Source organism: Canis aureus, chromosome 13 (assembly GCF_053574225.1).
Source record: "Canis aureus isolate CA01 chromosome 13, VMU_Caureus_v.1.0, whole genome shotgun sequence".
In the NCBI taxonomy this organism is placed as follows: domain Eukaryota; kingdom Metazoa; phylum Chordata; class Mammalia; order Carnivora; family Canidae; genus Canis; species Canis aureus.
The window spans coordinates 28,629,582-28,650,520 of NC_135623.1; the positions used below are offsets into that span (position 1 = coordinate 28,629,582).

At 43.8% G+C, this 20,939-nt stretch overlaps 1 protein-coding gene and 1 long non-coding RNA gene across 12 annotated transcripts in view; one reads left to right on the forward strand and one right to left on the reverse strand.

Moving 5' to 3' along the window:
- SYT1 (synaptotagmin 1) overlaps positions 1 to 13,866 on the forward strand; it is a 537,260-nt gene extending 523,394 nt beyond the window's left edge. For all 5 annotated transcript variants that reach the window (XM_077845608.1, XM_077845610.1, XM_077845609.1 and 2 more), the window contains 2 exons: positions 6,440 to 6,573; positions 10,817 to 13,866. In XM_077845608.1, the coding sequence (XP_077701734.1) occupies positions 6,440 to 6,573; positions 10,817 to 11,023 (341 nt within the window). In that variant the 3' untranslated portion in view covers positions 11,024 to 13,866. The remainder of the gene's footprint in view (positions 1 to 6,439; positions 6,574 to 10,816) is intronic.
- The window catches only part of LOC144282230 (uncharacterized), a 304,549-nt gene that overhangs the window by 281,582 nt on the left and 2,028 nt on the right, over positions 1 to 20,939 (reverse strand). The window lies entirely within an intron of this gene.

Sequence of the window (20,939 nt, forward strand, 5' to 3'; positions counted from 1 at the left end):
AGTTGTACTCGGGAAAAGCAACAGCAGCATTAGCAAATCTCATTACAGCCTATTTTATCATTTCAGTAAAATTATGTCCTATTGTGTAATGACCAGAACTTCTAAGCTACCAAGAAACTGGAATGACAAGGATTTGCTTTTTGTTTTAGGGGAAACAGCCCCTAAAACAGAAGAAATTTAAAAATAAACAGTCCTACTTTGCAGGAAAGGTGATCCTTATTATAAAAAAATATGTGCATTCTTAAAGCACGGATGTGACTTATAGTTAAATGACTCATGGTTTCCATTTAAAAGGCCCAGCAATATTTAGGGAGAGAGGAGCAAGGTCTAGATTCCAGAAGAAGTTACTAATGAGCTAATCAAGAGATTAGGGCCATCTCCAAAGCGACCAGGATTCAGGAAAATACTTAGTGCAATGAAAGAGAGGACACAATCAAGCCAGGCTGAATGACAATGGAGAAGACTGGAGAAGATGGAGAAGCAATCTAGGACTTCAGATGGTTGAATCAAGAGAATCCTCAAATGTGTCCACCTTGAATACATATCAGGCTTAGACAGTCAAGACTTATCCAGGTACAAAAGGTAATAAAGAATATGATCTCTAACAACCTACAGAACATGAGAAAATAGTTTCAAATATATTAGATAAGAGCTAATATCCAAAATATTTAAGGAACTTGTACATCTTAATAGCAAAATAATAATTATCTGATTAAAAACAAACAGAGGATCTAAATAAACATTTTTTCAAGAGAAGACCTACAAATGGCCAACAGGTACCTGACAAGATGCTCAACTTTACTAATAATCATCAGGAAGCTGCAGGTCAAAACCATAATGAGCTATCACCTCACACCTCTTAGAATGGCTATTATCAAAAGACAAGAGTTAACAAGGGCTTGCTAGGATGTGGAGAAAAGGGAACCCTCCATGCACTGTTGGTGGGAATGTTAACTGGTACGGCCACTATGGAAAACAGCATGGAGTTTCCTTAAAAAAATTAAAAACAAAACTACCATATGATCCAACAATCGTATTTCTGGGCATACACCTAAGGGAAATGAAATCACGATCTCAAAGAGAGACCTGCATCCCTATATTCATGGCAGCATTATTCACAATAGCCAAGATGTGGACACAACCTAAGTGTCCACTGATGCATGAATGGATAAGGAAGATGTAGTATGAATACATAAATATACACAATAAATTTATATAAAAATAAAATGCTTGGGCAGCCTGGGTAGCTCAGTGGTTTAGTGCCACCTTCAGCCCAGGGTGTGATCCTGGAGACCCGGGAATCAAGTTCCACGTTGGGCTCCCTGCATGGAGCCTGCTTCTCCCTCTGCCTGTGTCTCTACCTCTCTGTCTCTCTGTTTCTCATGAATAAATAAATAAAATCTTTTAAAAATAAAAATTAATAAAATGCTCTAAATATTACTAATTCTAATTATTATTCGACGTAATATTCTAAAACAGAAATGTAATATACATAGATTTAGAATATTATCCAGCCATTAAAAAAAAAAAAAAAAAAAGAAGGAAGTCCTGCCATTTGCAGCAACATGGATGGACCTTGAGGGCATTATGCTAAGAGAAGTCAGACAGAGAAAGACAAATTCTGCTTTATCTCATTCACATGTGGAATCTATTTTTTTTTAATTCCACACTCATAGAAAAACAGAGAACAGGATGGTGGTGGTTGCCAAGCTAGGGGGTGAGGGAAATGAGGACATGTTGGCCCAAGGGTACACACGTGAAAGATGAGCATCTAGCATGTAGTATGGTAACTACGGTTGGCAATGCTGTATCGTTCAACTGGAAGTCCCTAAAGAGAGTGGAGCTTAAATGCTCTCCCCGCATACAAAAAAAATGCTATAATTATGTGACGGATGTGCTAACTAAATGTATCGTGGTGATCACAAGTATGTATATGAAATCATCACACTGCACACCTGAAGCTTACATGGTGTTACGGTGTTACATGTCAATTTTATGTCAACACAGTTGGGAGGGCAGGGCAAGACCTCTGGGTTACTGCCAGCCTTGATTATGATTAAGATGGAAATTCCACCTGCAAAAGAAGTTGCTTTGATACCCGTATCAGGATGAATCTGCAAAGACAAGAGCCCAACTCTGCCCATTTACGGCGATCCCACACCTGCTCCTCTCCCAGCCCTCGGTCCCTCCTGATCGGTATCATGCCATTATAGAATTGCTCTGAACCACTGTCAGCACTGGCAGATTCTGCTTATGAAAGTGACAGGTCAGCAGTGACCCCGTCCCCCTTGCTTCCTTCTCACTCCACAAATATGCAGAAGGACGTTCACCTTATGGCCCTCGTGGATACTGTTCCTTTTGGCTAAGACAAGGTGAAGGCGCACCCCACCTTCAAATGACTGGTTCCTTCCTGTCATTTGGTTCTTAGCCAAGCCTGGCCCCCTCAAGGAGGACCTCGCTGAGCACCCTTCTCTTAAATGACCTTGTTCTCCCCAAGTCATTAATCACATCACATCAGGACTTGTATCTGGATCTGAAATTATGCTGTTGGGTTTTTCATTTGCTTCCTCCAATGGCAGGTGCACAGGAATTCTCTTGTCATTTACTGTTAAACGAATAAATATGTAGTCCTCATGCGTCCCTTGAGACAAGCTGTAACTTCGGCTGATAAAGTTCCAACACACGAACCTGGAAGGCATACACATTGCTTTATGGGTATTTAGTACCTGAGTATTCAGCCAGCGCCAAAAAGCAACTGGAGGCTGGACCATCTCTGTACACGAACACGGGGGTCTGGATGGAGGCACCAGGGAACTAGAAGCAAACAAGCTCTCTGAACCCAAAGTCAGTTCTGGCTGTGCAGAGCAACATGGATCACAGGTGGAAAAAACCACTTTCCCCGTTCATTTGCAATCACCTACAGTGGCTTAACTGACCAACTACTTAGTTGCAGGAGCTGGTTCCTCGTCTCCAAGCTTGGTTTCTGCAGACACCCTTTCATCCGCAATCACCTTCAGTGGGTTGTTTAAGACCAACTACTTAGTGAGGGAGCCAGTTCCTTGTCTCCAGGCTTGGTTTCTGCAGATGTCCTTTCATCTGCAACCACCTACAGTGGGTTGTTTAACTGACCAACTACTTAGTTGCAGGAGCTGGTTCCTAGTCTCTAGTCTTGGTTTCTGCAAATGTCTGCAATCATCTATAGTGGGTTAACTGACCAACTACTTAGTGAGGGAGCCAGTTCCTCATCTCCAGGCTTGGTTTCTGCAGATGTCCTTATCTGCAATCACCTACAGTGGGTTGTTTAACTGACCAACTACTTAGTTGCAGGAGCTGGTTCCTCGTTTCCAGGCTTGGTTTCTGCAGATGTCCTTTCATCTGCAATCATCTACAGTGGGTTAACTGACCAACTACTTAGTCGCGGGTGCTGGCTCCTCGTCTCCAGGCTTGGTTTCTGCAGACCCCCTTTCATCTGCACCCTCTGAGCCCCTTGGGTGGACGCAGCCCCGAGTCAGAAGCCCCAAACCTCCCATCCCGAGTGCGCGGGCTCGGGGCCACGTCAGGTGACCTCTCCTCACGCGGAGACCTCGACCAGCCAGACCACGAGGCCCTAAGTTCATGCCACTTATTCACCCAACAGAAATTGAAACGGCTCCAAGCACCGCTCAGTAACCAGGGGGCCCTGCAGACACAGTCTCTGTCCCTCGGGAATTAGGTTCTACGGCGGTTGGGACGAGAAAGATCAAAACCACCTGTGCGGCCCCACTGGCGGCTCCAGGGAAGGTCACCTTGTCTGGTCCCGGGGCAGCATCCTCCCCGGCGGCGGCCTCTCCGGCTCTCGCGTCGTTTGGGACTCTCGCGTGGTTTGGGACTCTAGCAGGGGGGTCTCGCCGGCGGTGAGATGACGGATGTGCACGTACGGGAGGAAGGACGTCAGGCAGGAGCGGGGCAGGAGAGCGAGGCACCTGCTGATGGGCGGGACGAGGGTGAGGGAGATGCGGGAGGGGGCGGGGCCCGAGGCGGAAGAGCGAGGACGACGGGGAGGCCCACGCGCAGCCGCAGGGGAGGACGCGGGTCACATGGACGCCCGGGAGCGGGAGGCGGATGGTGGGGACCAGGCCGCCATGACCGGAGTCTCCTAGATGGTCAAGGTCGGGGCGCAGGAAGAGACCACAGGCGCTCCGCCCGCACAGCCCGCACCTTGATGCGATGGCGGCACAGGGACGGAGAAGAGGGGCGCGGTTCCCGAGGCCTGCCGCGGTCCTGCAGGAAGGCGGCTGCGCCCGCTGGGCCTGCCGACGTGTGCGCGTGCGCACCAGTGACGTCAGCGCTTGAGACTCTCGGGTAGACCAGCAGCCCTCAGGCCGCCTGAACAGCCCTGACGCGGCCTGGGCCGTGACCACGTGTGTGACCATCTGGACGGGGCGGCCCGCCCGGCTGTTAGAGCCGCCTTGACCCAGGGCGTGACCCCGGTCAGAATAGAGACCCGCGTAGGCCCCCTGCGTGGGGCCTCCTTCTCCCTCTGCCTGGGTCTCTCCCTCTCTCTGTCTCTATCTCTCTCTGTGTGTCTCTCATGAATAAATAAACAAAATCTTAAAAAAAAAAAAAAACCCTCAGAGGGGAAAACAACACTCGTACACACATACTCAACACTCTTACTCTGAGAATTACGGTAACATTTTTTTTTTCGTTTGCACTTAGCCGTCCTATCAACAGCTGGCTTGTACGAGATGGTTCAAGAGGCCAACCAAAGAAAAAAAGATCTTTTTTTCTTTCTTTTTTTGTTTTTGTTTTGTTTTGTTTTTTTGGTCTGTGAAGTTGCTGTCGGCCTGTTTGGCCTGTTTGATGTACGTGTAAACAATGTTGCCGAAAATAAACCGGGATTTTGTTGTACTGAGAAAACTACAAACCAGAAAAGGTTGTCATCTAAACATAAGCGGGCCTTAATCGAGGTTATCTGTGGAGCTTCCCCAAGCTTTACACATACTGAAAGGGAGGAAAGACAGTTTGGAAGGCTTAGCACTGATTATTTTAGGGGAGTAAAATCCTGCATGATTTTTCTATTTTTTTTTCCCTGCTTTTCGATTATCATCGTTTTCTGATGTCTTTTTTTTCCCCTGTATTAGTATGCATTACATATGAACCAGACGAATATTTAAGAAAACAGATTTTACTGTCAAACCTGGGTGTGGGTTCTTAGTAACCTGAAGGTATACCGTTCATTCCTCAGTAATGAGAACTCTGTGGGAATCATCTTACCCCTCCATTGATTTGCTTATTACTTTACCTTTACATAATGAGGCTTTGGGGAAATTGCTAAGAGGATCCCGCTCCTTTTCTCCTTAACTCTCTGTGCACTGACTTACTCTCTACCTTGGGATGATCAGGTCCTGGATCAATAGATCTCTCTGGCTCTTTCTGCCCACACCCCACCCCATCACTGCATGTGCAAAACACACACACACAAAGATGGCCTCTTAATCTGTGTTTAAATGTTACCTCCAGAGAGAGGGTTTACCTGTGCAATCTAAGAATTCCAGGGGATCCCTGCGTGGCTCAGGGGTTTAGTGCCTGCCTTCAGCCCAGGGTGTGATCCTGGAGTCCTGGGATCAAGTCCCACATCGGGCTCCCTGCATGGAGCCTGCTTCTCCCTCTGCCTGTGTCTCTGCCTCTCTCTCTTTTTCTCTCATGAATAAAAAAAAAAAAAGAAAAGAAAAAAAAAAAAAGAATTCCACTGCTACCTTAGGCTCACCATACTACCCCTGCTATTCTCAATCCTCTATTCTTGCTCTGTTCTTCTAGAGCACTCTTGTCAACTTGTAATTTCATATGTATTTCATTTCTTTGCCATCCTGCTGTCTATCCCCCCTCCCCAAGTCAGAAGTTCCATCGTGAAAACAGCAATGATCTGTTTTGTTCGCGGCTGTATCCCTAGGGCCCAGCTAATATTGAGTAAATGAATAAATGAATGCATGAAGTGGGCTCCTTTGCCTTTTCTCTATCAAGAGCTATTCCCGTGCAGTGGTATGCTACAATTAGTACTTTCCAGCTCATAAGAGCCAATTGTTAATATCTCAGGGATTTAGTAAGCTTGTTATTAAACTATTTAGTAGCTTGAAATTAGCCATGCTAAAAGTATTTCTGCAATGAACATTGGCAAATGTTACATGTTGAGACTTTTCCCCCAAATTGCTGGTTTATTAGCACACTACAGCTCTCATCCCCTAAATCCAGCTATAAATACTGAGATATTGTGGCAAAAAGTCTGGCCCATAGGTTACATAAACTCTTTCAATAAAGAATGCTGAAAACTTTTTAAAATATTAAATATGCGCTATAAAATGATTTCCTTGTTGGGAATATTCAAGTTTTTTTTAAAAAGCTAAATTATAATCCAAATTTGTATCTCTGATCTCCTGAAGTTATTGTTTCTGTTTTTCAGATCCCTATGTGAAGATCCATCTGATGCAGAATGGCAAGAGGCTGAAGAAGAAAAAGACAACAATTAAAAAGAACACACTTAACCCCTACTACAATGAGTCATTCAGCTTTGAAGTACCCTTTGAGCAAATCCAGGTAATGTCAAACATAATTTTGTCTTCCCATTCAATTTTATTTCTTCAGACCACAGAAGTTAAAGACACAGACCTTGTAAATGATCAGCACACATGCCTTCATTAGAGTTACCATTCTTATTCCCATGCACACTTGACAATCAAGCTACATCAAGAAGGAAATGATGAAATATACAGCCTAGGATGTGCTGACTCATCAGCCAAAAACAGCTGGCATTCTGTTGAGCAGAAATAAAGTAGGAAAACAACTCTGCTAACTCAAAAAGTACTATAAAGGTTAAAAGGCCAAGAGAAAAATGAGCTTTCACTATTTATTCCCAGGCCACAGTATGGAGTTCTCCTTATCACAGTTTTATAGCAAAAAAATAAATAAATAAATAAAATAGAGATACAGGAAATATTTTGGTTGATGCTAAATATGCAGCATGTTTAATCTTTCATTATTAAGAGGTGATTAACAATATAAAAATCAGACTAAGTTGTATTTTTAGTTGTTTAAATTTAGTTTCCTATTTCTGAGTCAGAATGGATGGATATTTTTGTAAAGATTAAATCTTAGTCTGATAGATAATAATTGTCATGAAAGGGAGTAACTTTTAAAGGAATCTGTGGATAACATGTTCAAAACAGGATGCTCCATGTACCCACAACAGCATATGATATTATTTAGCAATTTTTAAATAATAGTAGTTTCTCTTACCTTCTATCCATAGTAAGACTATTAGAATTCAAAGTTCACATCCAATAACTATCAACTATTTCTTACTAATCCTTAATGGACATTGGATATTAGAAATCCAAATGTCTTAAAGCAACACTATTTTTACATTTTATTAAATAATTTATGTGGACCTATCTTTTCAGTCCTATAAAAGTTTGCCCACAACAAGAAGGAGAAATGAAGGGTAGACATCAAAACATCTACCCCATGGAAATTTCTAAAGGTTCAGAATATAAAAAATCAGCAAATATTCTTCAGTTGCATATTTTTACTTTTAATCTGTAATCTAATTTAGGATACAGTAATACAATATCTTATGAACAAATCATACTTTTATTCCATGAAGAAAGCTAATATAATAGCTACATTTATTGTATATTATGTGCCTAGGCCCAATTTAAGCACTTTGCATACATAATCTCTTTGAGTCTTTACAATAACCTTATGAGAGAGGTTATTATCCCCATTTTATAATGAAACCCAGGCTTAGAATTTCCTCACATATAAAATAGGAATAATAGAATCCACATCAAAGAGATTATGCATATAAAAACTCTTGGAACAGAGAACACTCAGTAAATGGTTCCATCACTATTATTCGCAGTGCTAATTTTTTCTGTTTTCCAAATTAACATTTTATTAGAAAATATGTCTAACAATAAAATTAAAACAATATATAAATCACTGCTGTCTACTAGAACTCTCTGTGAGAATGGAAATGTTTTATTATCTCTGTGGTCCAATACAGTAGTCACCAACCACAAGTAAGTAATGAGCACCTCGGCTACTATTGTGATCAATGAACTTTATTAATTTTAATTTACTTAAATTTTAAAAGCTACATGTGACCAGAAGCTACTGTATTATGTAGGACAGTTCTTTAAAAATTACCAGGAATCTCATTATCCTGACATTGGTTCATGGTCTTTATATAACTTTTCTTGTATACATTTTCACATGGTAGCAAATTGCACACACTTGTTTACTTTCAACAGTTGTTATATAAGTAAATGACATTGCAGAGGACACCGATTTTCTGTTCCCAGTCACTTGTTTACTGGCCTGAACCAGTGAGGTCACTGCCTTGGACCCACTGGCAAACCCCTAAGACATCCAATTTTCTCCAATTTATTTTGCAATAGATAAGAGTTCAGTAAACTCTTCCCTTGAGTTCTAAGAACGTACTCCTATTAAAACTAAAACCTCCTAAAGTTTTGTTTTTTAATATTGTAAAATAATATGACAGGATATTGTGATGAAAAATCCTATTGTAAACTTTCTTTGAGCTGTAATTCTACAACTGTTTAAAAAAAAGTAAATGTTCTTTTTCAGCTATAATTTGCATCAAATGTCAATATATTAAAAATGAAAAGGGGCGCCTGGGTGGCTCAGTTGCTTAAGTGTCTGACTAGGTCTCAGGTCCTGATCTCCCCAGAGGTTGTGGGGGGTGGGTCATGGCATCAGGCTCCCTGCCCAGTGGGCAGTCTGCATCTCCCTCCCCCTCGGCCCCTCCCCCTGGCACTTGCACATGCTCTCTCTCTCAAATATTCTTTAAATATTTGAAAATATTCTTTAAAATGAGACACGTTAAAAATAAGACATATTGTGGAGTTTCTGGAGCAGCATATAGAAGATTTAATTTCTAGCAGGACGGAGACAACCTGAACCCATCAGAGTACGTCAGGCATGGAAATAATGAGCCCATCTTTGACTTTGTCCCTCCTCCTCCTATGCTTGTCAGTTTGGTCTTTCTCTCTCTCTCTCTCTCTCTCTCTCTCTCTCTTTAGTTTTCCCCAGGAGACTTTGCCTTCTTACTTTTCCTAGAGAAACAAACAAGTATTTTTATATGTTAAATAGGGGTCTGGGTAAAAAAAAAAAAAAAAAAAAATAGGGGTCTGGGTTTCCTTTATTTTGAAGATATAAGATTATCTGCTTTCTATCTATCTCTATCCCTACAAAATATATTTTGAGTAAAATATGCTGATTTCCAAAAGTACATATAACTCATCCCCCCCAAAAAATGTATAGATAAACTACATTTACAGCTGGAAAAATTAATCCAAGGCCTTCAGAAGGATATTCTGTCTTGAGTACTATTAATCAGTACATTCCTAGGTGAAATAGTTGAAGCCCACTCCAACCGTTTGCTCCAACCTCCTAAAACCCCGTTACCTTCGTGCATAGTTCTCTAATGCTCCTACCCCCCATGTCCTGCAATGTGATTTCATCCTGATGAATTTGCTTGGGAAAAGTTCTGAGAATTTTTCAGAGAACCAAAGTGATTCTGTTCTCTATTCCAAATACCCTCCAGTGGATAGATGATGCCCTTGATAATGGAATCAATCCACGGCGGCACAAGGGAAGATGGAATTTGTTTCCTTTACTGCCAGTGGGTTGCATTTTACATTCTAAGTTCCACTTTCAAAAGTGGTCATTTTCTCTGATGTGAAGATGTACATAGGTGCCATCTCTTAGCACATTGGTACAATAATGCAGTCCTCAGAGTACAAAGTCCAGAAAAGGGCCATAACTCAGCAGGAGCTTCAGTTGGCCCTGGCTTCCAGCATTACATTTTCTGTTCCTTTTAACTCTGGCTGCAAATGTTGTGCATTCTACTTTATTCTGAATTCTTCCTTTATCTCTGCACTCAGTTTCCAGATTAAAGCCATCACATATTTTGATTAAGCAAACCCATTACTTAGGAAGCAGAACTAAAATGTGCTTTTAAAAAGTGTGTGTTTCATATCGTAATGGCATGGGTTTGCTTTCGTCAATTCAGGCAGTTTAAAAAAGTAAGTTATTAAATAAACTCTCACAGTGTAATGGAATAACTGAAGTAAATCTTGTGCGGCCAGAAGGTTATTTCCATTTGAGATCAATGCTGGATACCCAACAGTTACTCAGCAAATGTTTATCGAGGAAATGTATAAATGGGGAAATTATCTTTAGTTATTACTTTTTTTAAAGACTTTCACTGTATGGTCACATTTAATACTTAACAATAATCATGTAATTATTGTACCCAACACCAATGCCAGAAATCTTGCTGATGAGACAGTTGTAACAAATGGACTTAGAGGTGGACGCAGTTGACAAAGACAGAATGGCATGGTGGGTTACAGCCATCAGGAAAACCAAACTTCTCATTCCTTAGATGACCCCAGGCAGGGTACTTCACAGCATCTTATTTGTGTAATGGCAATATTAATAAGGTCTATTGTGAGAAGTAACCGAATAGCTCATGCCTTTTGCTCATGCCTTTTGCTCATGCCTTATGCCAAATACCTGACAAAATCTAACATTTATTCAGTATTTTGAAGAAGCTGAAGGAGGTGATGGTGGTGATGTCATAATGGCGAAATAGGGATAGGACCAGGGTTTTCATATTCAAGTCATTTTCAGTCTTGGCCTGGTGTTTTGAGATGGGTTCTTATTTCCAGTCGCTTAGGTCTCAAGGCAGCTTTGTAACAGGGCTTTATCTGTGGGGTTGGATGATTAATGTTTCTTTTGTGTCCTCTTTCAGAAAGTGCAAGTGGTGGTAACTGTTTTGGACTATGACAAGATTGGCAAGAACGATGCCATCGGCAAAGTCTTTGTGGGCTACAATAGCACCGGGGCGGAGCTGCGACACTGGTCAGACATGCTGGCCAACCCCAGGCGACCCATCGCCCAGTGGCACACCCTACAGGTAGAGGAGGAAGTTGACGCCATGCTGGCAGTCAAGAAGTAAAGGAGAGAAGCCTTTCTGCGTTTGCCCACATAGTGCTCTTTAGCCAGTATCTGTAAATACCTCAGTAATATGGGTCCTTTCATTTTATCCAGCCATGCATTCCTAACACAATCCAGTGGTACTTCAAATCCTGTTTTAATTTGCACAAATTTAAATGTAGAGAGCCCCTAAGCCCTTCATCATGCCACTGCCCTCCAAATCTACTCTTCTTTTAAGCAATATGATGTGTAGATAGAGCATGACTGAAATTATTTATTGTATCACACCGTTGTATATACCAGTATGCTAAAGATTTATTTCTAGTTTGTGTATTTGTATGTTGTAAGCGTTTCCTAATCTGTGTATATCTAGATGTTTTTAATAAGATGTTCTATTTTAAATTATGTAAATTGACTGAGATATAGGAGAGCCGATAATATATTATATGGTAAATATAGTATTGTCTGCATTCCAGCAAAAATATCAACCTGTAAGGCACTAGTACAGTGAAACTGACATCTTAAAGGACAACTTAAACCTGAGCTTTCTATTGATCATTTGAGTACCAAGATACACTCACGCCACATATTTGGTGGGTGAATCCAATTTTGTAGAATTTCTTCACAGGCAAATTAGCATGATCTGAGCAGCATCCAGACTGACCTCCAGGAAACATAGCCACAAACTAGAACAGCGTCTGTCTGTACGTACATCTACAAAGCTAAAACCAGGGCTTCACTCTGACATTAGAGGAAGCAACTAACAGGAGTCCGTGATTTCACATTACTGCATATAGAGTAACAACGTGACGGTGTTCGTGTGCGTGTGTGCGTGTGCATGGGTGTGTGTGTGTGTGGGTGCATTTGTTCGGGGATGGGGCGGGTGGGAAGAAGCTGAGGGCAGAAGTCAGCATTTCTGAAATATTGCCTGACTATTTAAAAAGAAAAAAAAAGTAGCTCTCCGTTATCACCTTTATACAAATGTGCATCCTGTGAATTCTGTTCCGGATTTCATACCTATAATTCCAAAAGGTTTGCACATTAGACTTTGTAACGAAATATTTTATTACACAAAACCATATTAGAAGGAATGCAGAATATTTTTAACACAGCAATCTGTGCTTATTACACAAAAGTACTTTGTGGTAAACAGTATTGTAATCCCATCAGAAGATGAAGAAACAAACAATTAGCCATAGTTCTGAATGCACTTCGATTAAGCCAAAACAGACAGCTAGTGATCTTTTTATATGCTCTTTTTACTTCAATGAGTTTTAATTTGTCCTTTAAAAAACAAAGGTGAAACAAATACCAAGAACAAGTTCTAGCAAACTGAAGCAACCTCTTATGTACACTAGATGCTTGATTTAGGAGGAGTTTTTAAATGTTTTCAATGTCATTATGTAGTAAATGGCACTATTATGAAGCTACTAGTCATTCCATAAGAGTCTTCAAGGACTGCTCTGTGTAACACTGTGACTGCCGTGTGTGCTTAGACACGTAGTTTCCTCAGTGGATAGCACTCAATTTATTCCGTAGTGATGTTGTAACAATACTGCCATTCCCTTCTACTGCACTGCCCAAGGTGTGTGTAGCACAAACAGTTCTCATTACAAAGGACCAATTCAGAACTGAGAAGCTATGCATAGGACAAGAAAGATACATAGGCCGGGGTGGGACACGCAGCATTTTGTCAAGCACTGTGCAATATTCCATACTTTTTCCCCACTATGCTAGACAACCCCTCTGTGGAAGGGCAGCCCGTTATCTCACGCCGCCTCCACTGGCTTCTGGGGCCCCTTTGAACGCCTAGGCCAAGTCGGCGGCGAGGCCCTGAGTGAGGGTTCATCCCCACGGCCACCAAAACAGAACGGAGGGGAAGCAGGCGTCAGCCTGGCGTTCAGATGTTAGGGTATCAGGCCACGTTCTTTAAGAACTACAGAGAGCTCCAAAAGGGCTGACGGGAGGCTTCCCACATGGGGTTGGCTGTTTCCCGGTAAAACTAGAATTCCCCGTCCTTATTCTTTTCTCATCAAAGAAGAGGCAAGCCTTTGGCCTTCCGGCCCGGTCACGGCCATCTCATCGGGGCTGGGACAGACGCCTCTCCCTCTTCTGTGGATGGTCCATCCTTTCTTAAAAACCCCAGATAACGGAAGACGCACAAGTCACGATGTGAGATTAAATATCAGTTTGAGCAGAAGAGTCCAATGACGATCTTCCCAGTCGCAAAGACCAAACCCAACTGAAGGGAGAGAGTCGGCCAACTTGTAAAAGTTCCTTCGGCATCACAAACTGACATTTAATTTCACCATATTCAGCTTCCAGTTGTTCACACTGAGCCACCACTAAGGCAAGCAGGTTCGAGCCGCCGAATACCCATTAGTTCTCGCATTAAACTACTACTAATGCATTCTCTTGCAACACTGCCAGACATGGGACTGTCACCACGGAGTTAGCGGGGGCCGTGCCATGTCTCACACGTCAGTGACCGAACCTGCTTGAAGACCAAGACTCATCCTCAGATACGCCACGTGTACCTTTCTGACAAAGCTGTGTCGAGTATTAGAAGCTGATGCTCTAGAAAGATCCTAGTTGCCTTTGTGTATATTTACTGCCTGCTTGAGTGTTTCTATGTGTGGGTTTCCTCTGTACCTTGTAGAAATGTTGGGGTGTTCTCCTCTGCCATATGGCTCGTGGCCCGCGAGCCAACTACTTTAGCTGTATTTACCTTCATTTTTGATGAGGTGGTATCAATTTTGTTTCACTTTGTGTAGTGGCCCCACAGTAGTTTTCTGATTGTTGTTAAAAAAAAATGACTTAACATATTACATGGATATTCAATAAAAATGTTTTATTTCCTGTTGATGCTGCTGCCTCTCGGCTCTTTCTCTCTCATACAACCCCAACCTTTCTTGCTCTACCCAAAAGGGGCCCCCCGGGGTTTGTATTCTACAGCCTGAGTCAGCAACCTCTCCAAAATTGGGCTGAATAAGATTTTTTTCTTGAATTTTGTTCTCAGGGGGACAGCATGACACACAAAATTCCCTGCCTACTGCGATGACTGGGTAAAACACGTAGACATCTTTCCTCCACCACATTCGACACTGGTTAGTGCCTACTGTATACCATGCTCTTACCGAGTGCCTACTGTATACCATGCTCTTACCGGATACTGGAGAGCCAACAAATGATGTAAGAAGGTACCCCTGGCCCCAAGGAGCCCGCAGGCCTGGACAGACACATAAGCATACGGTCACAGTGTGTAGTGATAGCGCCCGGAGTCTCTGAGAACTTCTCTAGGCCAATCACCATGGATGCCAGGCTGTGTCACCGTGACCCCCCTTCGGCCCTGAGGCAACTCCACCTGCAGCTGCTGGAAGCCTTGCCTGGTGGCAGCTCCCAGCTGTGTCCCTCCGCCCTGTGCTGAGGAAGCTGGCTGCCTAAGGCCCTGCATCCTCCCGGCCACGTTCCATGGCCCTCGCAGGATCTCTCTGAAGCGCTATCTCAGTTTCCAGCCCCAAGGGCAAGTTGAGAAGGCGATTGCAACTGCAGCACCTCCCCCCCTCCCCTGTCCATTCTCCTCGCTCCCTTACAGGTGTGGTTCCCCAGAGCGCTTCTCCATAAAAGACCTTCATCTCTGAATCTGTATCCCAAGGATCTCAGCCTGTATAATACATCGTTTGGCGGAGGAGAGAGCAAGAAAAGTCTCAGAGGTTAAGTCCTAAAGGAACTGGTAGGAGGCATCAAGTCAGAGTGAGCAAGGCTGTGACAAAATGTATCCCATTATCAAGGCTGGCCACACTACTCCCTACAGCCAGCTTTTATTAGGCACTGCCAAAAAAGGGTAGGGCCTGAGCCAAAGCTGCTCAGACAGTCAGGGGAAAGGCCATTTAATTATGTACACCCTGAGGAAGTCGTTGACAGAGCTCTAAATGTAAGTTGAGAAAAAAGAAATTCAAGGCTCACTAGGGGTTAGGTGCAAAAACAAAACAAAAAAAGAAATCGGTATTAAATATGTGCATTTAGCTTTCAATAGTGAGCAATTTGTTTTTCTTAAATAGCTCTCAAAATTAGGCACAAAACTATTTAAAGAATATTTCTTAATGAATTACGAGGGAAAAAAAATCACCCCAACCTTTTGTCCATGTCTGTTTTCCTAAAAAGGTTCTTAGGTCTAAGATACATACATACACTTAGGATATTTATTAGGTGTTTTAGTCAGGACAGCAAAACTATCCCAGTTATTTCAAAAAGGGAATTTAAGAAATTGGCCACATAGCAAGGGCTAAGAAAGTCAAGTACAGACTGTAGGTTAACTCAGAGATGAATAGATGCCACCTGTAATTGTATGTTAGGGCTGCCCTAACAAAATACCGCAGACCTGGTGGCCCAAACATCAAAAATGTATTTTTCTTACAGTTCTGGAGGTCAGCAGTCCTAGATCAAGGTGTTGGCAGGTTTGGTTTCTCCTGAAGCCTCTCTCTCTGGCTTGTGGATGGTCATCATTGTCTTCACGGGGTCTTCCCTCTAGGTGCATCTGTGTCCCAACCTCCCCTTCTTATAAGAACACGACTCCTATTGGATCAGGTTCCACCCTAATGACCTCATTTTAACTTAACTACCCCTTTAAAAACCCTATCTCTAAATAAAGTCTCCTTCTGAGGTACTGGGTTAGGACTTCAACATATGAATCTGGGGTGGGGGTGGAGCATGGCAAGACCCAATTCAGCTGGTAAACACCATCTGCAAGCTGGGTGAATGAAATGGAGGGGCACCTGGGTGGCTCAGGCACCCAACTTCGGCTCAGGTCGTGACCTCGGGGTCCTGGGGCCCAGCCCCAAGTAGACTCCTTGCTCAGCGGGGAGTGGCAGGTGTCTGCTTGTCCCCTCTGCCCACCCCACCTCCTGCTTGTGCTCTCTCTCTCTCTCTCAAGTAAATAAATAAAAGCTTAAAAAAAAAAAAAAAAAAAGGAGAAGAAAAGAAAATGGAGAAGATAGTGTTACTGTTGGCCGGACGCTGAAGTGGGGGCTAAAAGCTGGGTGAGGTATGAGGGGGCCCTTTTTTTCTGGGCCCACCAAAGGGCATGGAGGGCTGGTGCTGGCACCCACAAAGAGGCCTCCCACTGGAGGGCCTGGGAGTGCCCCAGATGCAGATCCAGCATCAGCCCGTGATGGCTGGAGGAAAGTCAAGAGAAGCTAGCAGCACCAAGAGGATTTTTTTTCCTCCTCTCCTCTCCTCCTGCCTTCCAATTCAACGGGCCTTCCCCCTGGGAAAACCTAACCAGACTCAGCTGGGAAGGAAGTTTAGGGAATAGTCGGCGGGGTCTCGGAGCCCCCAGTCTCAGAGCAGAGCACAGAAAGGTGGGAATGAGGGTGGAGAACAAGCAGGCAAACGACCAATATGTTAAATGTCTTCGTCGCTTCCAGCTAAAGGAGCAACAGGACCATAGACAGTGCTTTAAGCAACACATTTATTGCTCAGAATTCTGGAAGATGAGAAGTCCAAGACCAAAGCACCAGCAGATTCAGTGCCCATTGGGAGGCCATCATCTGTCTGTGTCTCACCGAGAGAGGCTCTCGGGGTCTCTTTTAGCAGGGCACTAATCCCATGCATGGGGCCTCCCCTCTCCTGACCTAATCACCTCCCAAAGGCCCCACTTCCTAATACAATGGCAATGATGATTAGGATTTCCATGTAAGAATTCGGTGTGGGGAGGGGTAAGGGGAGCTGGGGTTGGGGGGTGGGACCCAAACATTCAGTCCATTTCATTAGGAAAGCTTGGGATGCCTGGGTGGCTCAGAGGTTGAGCATCTGCACTTCAGCCCAGGGCGTGGTCCCAGGGTCCCGGGATGGAGTCTCACGTCGGGCTCCCTGCATGGAGCCTGCTTCTCCCTCTGCATGTGTCTCTGTCTCTCTCTATATATATATATCTCTCACGAATAAATAAATAAAACTTTAAAAAAAAAAAAGGAAACCTTTTAGCAGCTGCATAGACTTTCTAAATGCTCTCATTTCCTCCTTGGATGATTCAGGGGTTCCTATCTGAGCCACACAAGTTACCCCGCCCCTGATGAAACAACTGTATAGGAATCACACCCTTACTCAATTTATGTGGAGAGTTTACTATTACAGATTTGAACATTCCAACCATGATTACTGTTAACCCCAGCCTGCAAAACATCTTTATTATCGATGCACGGGACTCTTTGATGTTCAGCAAGTGATTTAAGCTGCACACAAATTTTTACAGTAAAACAGTCAGACGGTGACTTTGGAATAAGAAGGTAAAAGAGCAGGAAAATAAAAATGAGAAATAGCCTGATACTAAGGGTACAAAGAAATTTTCCAAAGCATCCAGAATAATAATTACGTAGGAGGAACCATCAAGAAGGAGCAGTAATAAAAACACCATGCAAACCTGCTGCTGATTTGTGTGATCCAAGTTCCAAGGCTGGCTCTAAGCTACTTGCATTTTTAAAATCTGCATTTCAAAAAAATAAAAAATAAAAATAAAATAAAATAAAATAAAATCTGCATTGCAGACATATTGATTTTTTTTTACCCTCCCTCACCAATACGCCTCCCTAAAGTTCCCACACTCATCCCTTTTCTTTGACAGTAACGCTTATCCTGCCAGCAGGGCTTTTTCTCTCGTGCAAAATGTATTTGCTGCTGGCCCAGTGCACACGGGTTTAAAAGCGTTTTGTAGCAAACAACTCACTTCCTCCTCGGCTGCCCACTTTGCCTGTCACCTTCTCACTCCCTCCCGACTGGGATGCAGCCAAGTGTTGACATCTCTTATAGGCAGGATTGCTTGTCTGTGGAAGGAACCCAATTTAATTGGATTTAAGAAAAGACAGAGGGAAGGAAGAAATGGGGAGGCAAAGAGAGAGAGAGACGGAGAGAGCACCTCCTGGATCATCTAACCAGGAGAGTGTGATCACGTTCAGAACAGCCCACATCAAGGGCTTCAAATGCTGTTATCATTCCCATTCATTCTCTCCGTCCTCCCACCTCCGGCTCTACTGTCCTCAGACTGACTTCATTATCAAGCTCCAGGGTCACCATGTGGCAGCACAGATGGCCCCCAGCAGCTCCAAGCCTGTAGTCTTCCGGCTTGGCATGCTTGCAGGCAGTGCTACTTGCACAATTATATCACCCAAACTCCCAGACCTGACATATATGCTTAGGTCACAAGTCCTCCTTCAAACGATCACTTTGGCTAAACTCAGGGTATGTCCCCAGCCCTAGAGCCACATGGCGTAAGGACAGTTCCTCAAGGGGAAATGGCAATGGCACTACCAAGGAAGAAAAGTGGATACTGAGCAGACCAGGACAACAGGTGTCTACCCTTGGCAGCTGCCACACGTCCATCTGAGGAGGAGGGACACTGAAGGCATCAACTCAGGCCACAGCCACAGCCTGGTCAACTCTTCCCTGTGACCAAAACCACTATTGGAGGGTCACCTGGGTGGCTCAGTCGGTAAGCATCCAACTCTTGATCTCAGCTCAGGGCTTGATCCCAGGATCGGGAGTTCGAGAGTTGGGCTCCAGGCTGGGCATGGAAACTACTTAAAAGACAACAGCGACAAAAACACGGTTGGAAAGAAAATTTCACAAGTATGCAACACTTTTCAATTACCTGAAAACACCTATTCATCTGGCTATTTATTGTCAGGAAAACCTGACAATATAAAACAATATAAACAATATTAATATAAACAATATAAACCTATATAAAAAGGTTGCTGTATATCCTAAGCAGCCTTTTTTCAAAAGCATTGAGACATTAACGTGATTTTAGATTCTTGAAATCATTTTAAAATATTGTAGAAACTGGACAGGAAGAAATAGGAAGAGAGTCTGGGGCGCCTGGGTGGCTCAGTTGGTTAGGCCTCTGCCTTGGGCTCAGGTCATGATCCCAGGGTCCTGGGATGGAGCCCTGCTCAGCGGGGAGTCGGCTTCTCCCTCTGCCTCTGCCCCTTCCCCTGCTTGCACTCTCTTTCTCTTTCTTCTTTCTCAAATAAACAAAATCTTCCTAAAAACTAGAAAAAAAATCACCCTACACATCCTTGCGGTTTTTCCATATTGGTCCATCTACATCCACCTTCTAAATAGTCTTACAATGTACATACAATTTAGTATCAATTTCTTTCCCTTAATGTGAAAAATGAAACTTTTTTTCTTGTGGTCCCATAGTCTACAATTCCTATTTTTTAAAGATTTATTTATTTGAGAGAGGGGGGAGGAGCAGAAGGAGAGAGAGAGAGAGAGAGAGTCCCAAGCAGTCTCCCTGCTAAGTAAGCCCTGAGCCCACATGGGGCTGGATCCCACGACCCCGGGATCACCACCTGAACCCAAACCAAGAGTCAAACGCTCAACTGACTGTGCCATGCAGGTGCCCCCATAAATAACTGCTCCCCTGCAATGTGATTTGTGTGCAAAGTTCATCAGCAGGGGTGCCTGGGTGGCTCAGTGAGTTGAGCGTCTGCCTTTGGCTTAGGGCATGATTTCCAGGTCCCGGGACTGAGCCCCCAGGGAGTCCCTGCTCAGCACTCAGTCTGCTTCTCCCTCTGCCCCTCACCCTACTTGTGTTTTCTCTCTCTCTCTTTCTCAAATAAATAAATATATATTTTTAAAAAATTCATTAGTAACAACTTAAATATCTGATATCAGGGAAATGGTTGATTTTCTTTTTGTTTTGTTTTGTTTATCCGTCTGAAGGAAAGTCAGATGGCCATTAAAAAAAGCAGTTATTTATGGGGGCATCTGCATGGCACAGTCAGTTGAGCATTTGACTCTTGGTTTGGGCTCAGGTGGTGATCCCGGGGTCGTGGGATCCAGCCCCATATGGGCTCAGGGCTTACTTAGCAGGGAGACTGCTTGGGACTCTCTCTCTCTCTCTCTCTTTCGCTCCTTCTGCTCCTCCCCTCTCTCTCAAATAAATAAATCTTTAAAAAAATAGGAATTGTAGACTATGGGACCACAAGAAAAAAAGTTTCATTTTTCACATTAAGGGAAAGAAATTGATACTAAATTCTACATACATCATAAGACTATTTAGAAGGTGGATGTAGATGGACCAATATGGAAAAACCGCAAGGATGTGTAGGGTGATTTTTTTCCCCTATTTTTAAAGAATATTTTATTTATTTGAGAAAGGAGGAAGAGAAAGAGAGTGCAAGCAGGGGAAGGGGCAGAGGCAGAGGGAGAAGCCGACTCCCCGCTGAGCAGTGAGATTCTGTTTCTCTTTCTATTACTCTATCAGTATCCATAGTAAATAGATTCTATTTATTTTCATAGGCTAAGTCTCCAGAATTTTCCAGTTTGGTTTTTTGGGGGAGTTTCTACCAAAATACACTGCCATTGGTGTTGCGTGCTACCCAGTTTCCCCACAGGGTCCCCAACTGGGGCCAGGGTGCTTTTCATGTCTGACCCCGCGGAGGGTCACGAGCCTAGGTGATGGCAGGTCCAGACCTGGGATATGGGTCTCTCCGTTCCGGGACCTCTGGCCCTGTCCCTAGTCCAGGCAGCTTGGTCAAAAACTCGGTGGCGTGAAAAAACCATTGGTGGCAGGCCTGAGGAGAGAGGACTGGGCCAGGGAGAGAGGCGGCCAGCTGTGACTCTTCCTCTCCCCCCACGCCCCACCTTCAGGTCAAGCTGGGGGTCGGCACTGGGGGGCCTTCCCAGGTGGCTCCCTGCTCTATCTCCACCACCACCTGCCTCAATCACACTCGCCTCCTAGTCACCTTCGGGGTCAGGGACCTGCCAGCCGCCCTGCCAGACCTGCCCAGGCCTGCTGCGCTCTCACTGCCAAGGGCACCAGCAGCCGGGCCCGGTTCCCCCACTAAGCTGAGGAACCCAGGACAAGCCCCTTAGTTTTTGCAAGTTCAAGATAACAGCTATTAAAACCCGGATTAAATAAGCATCTAACAGGC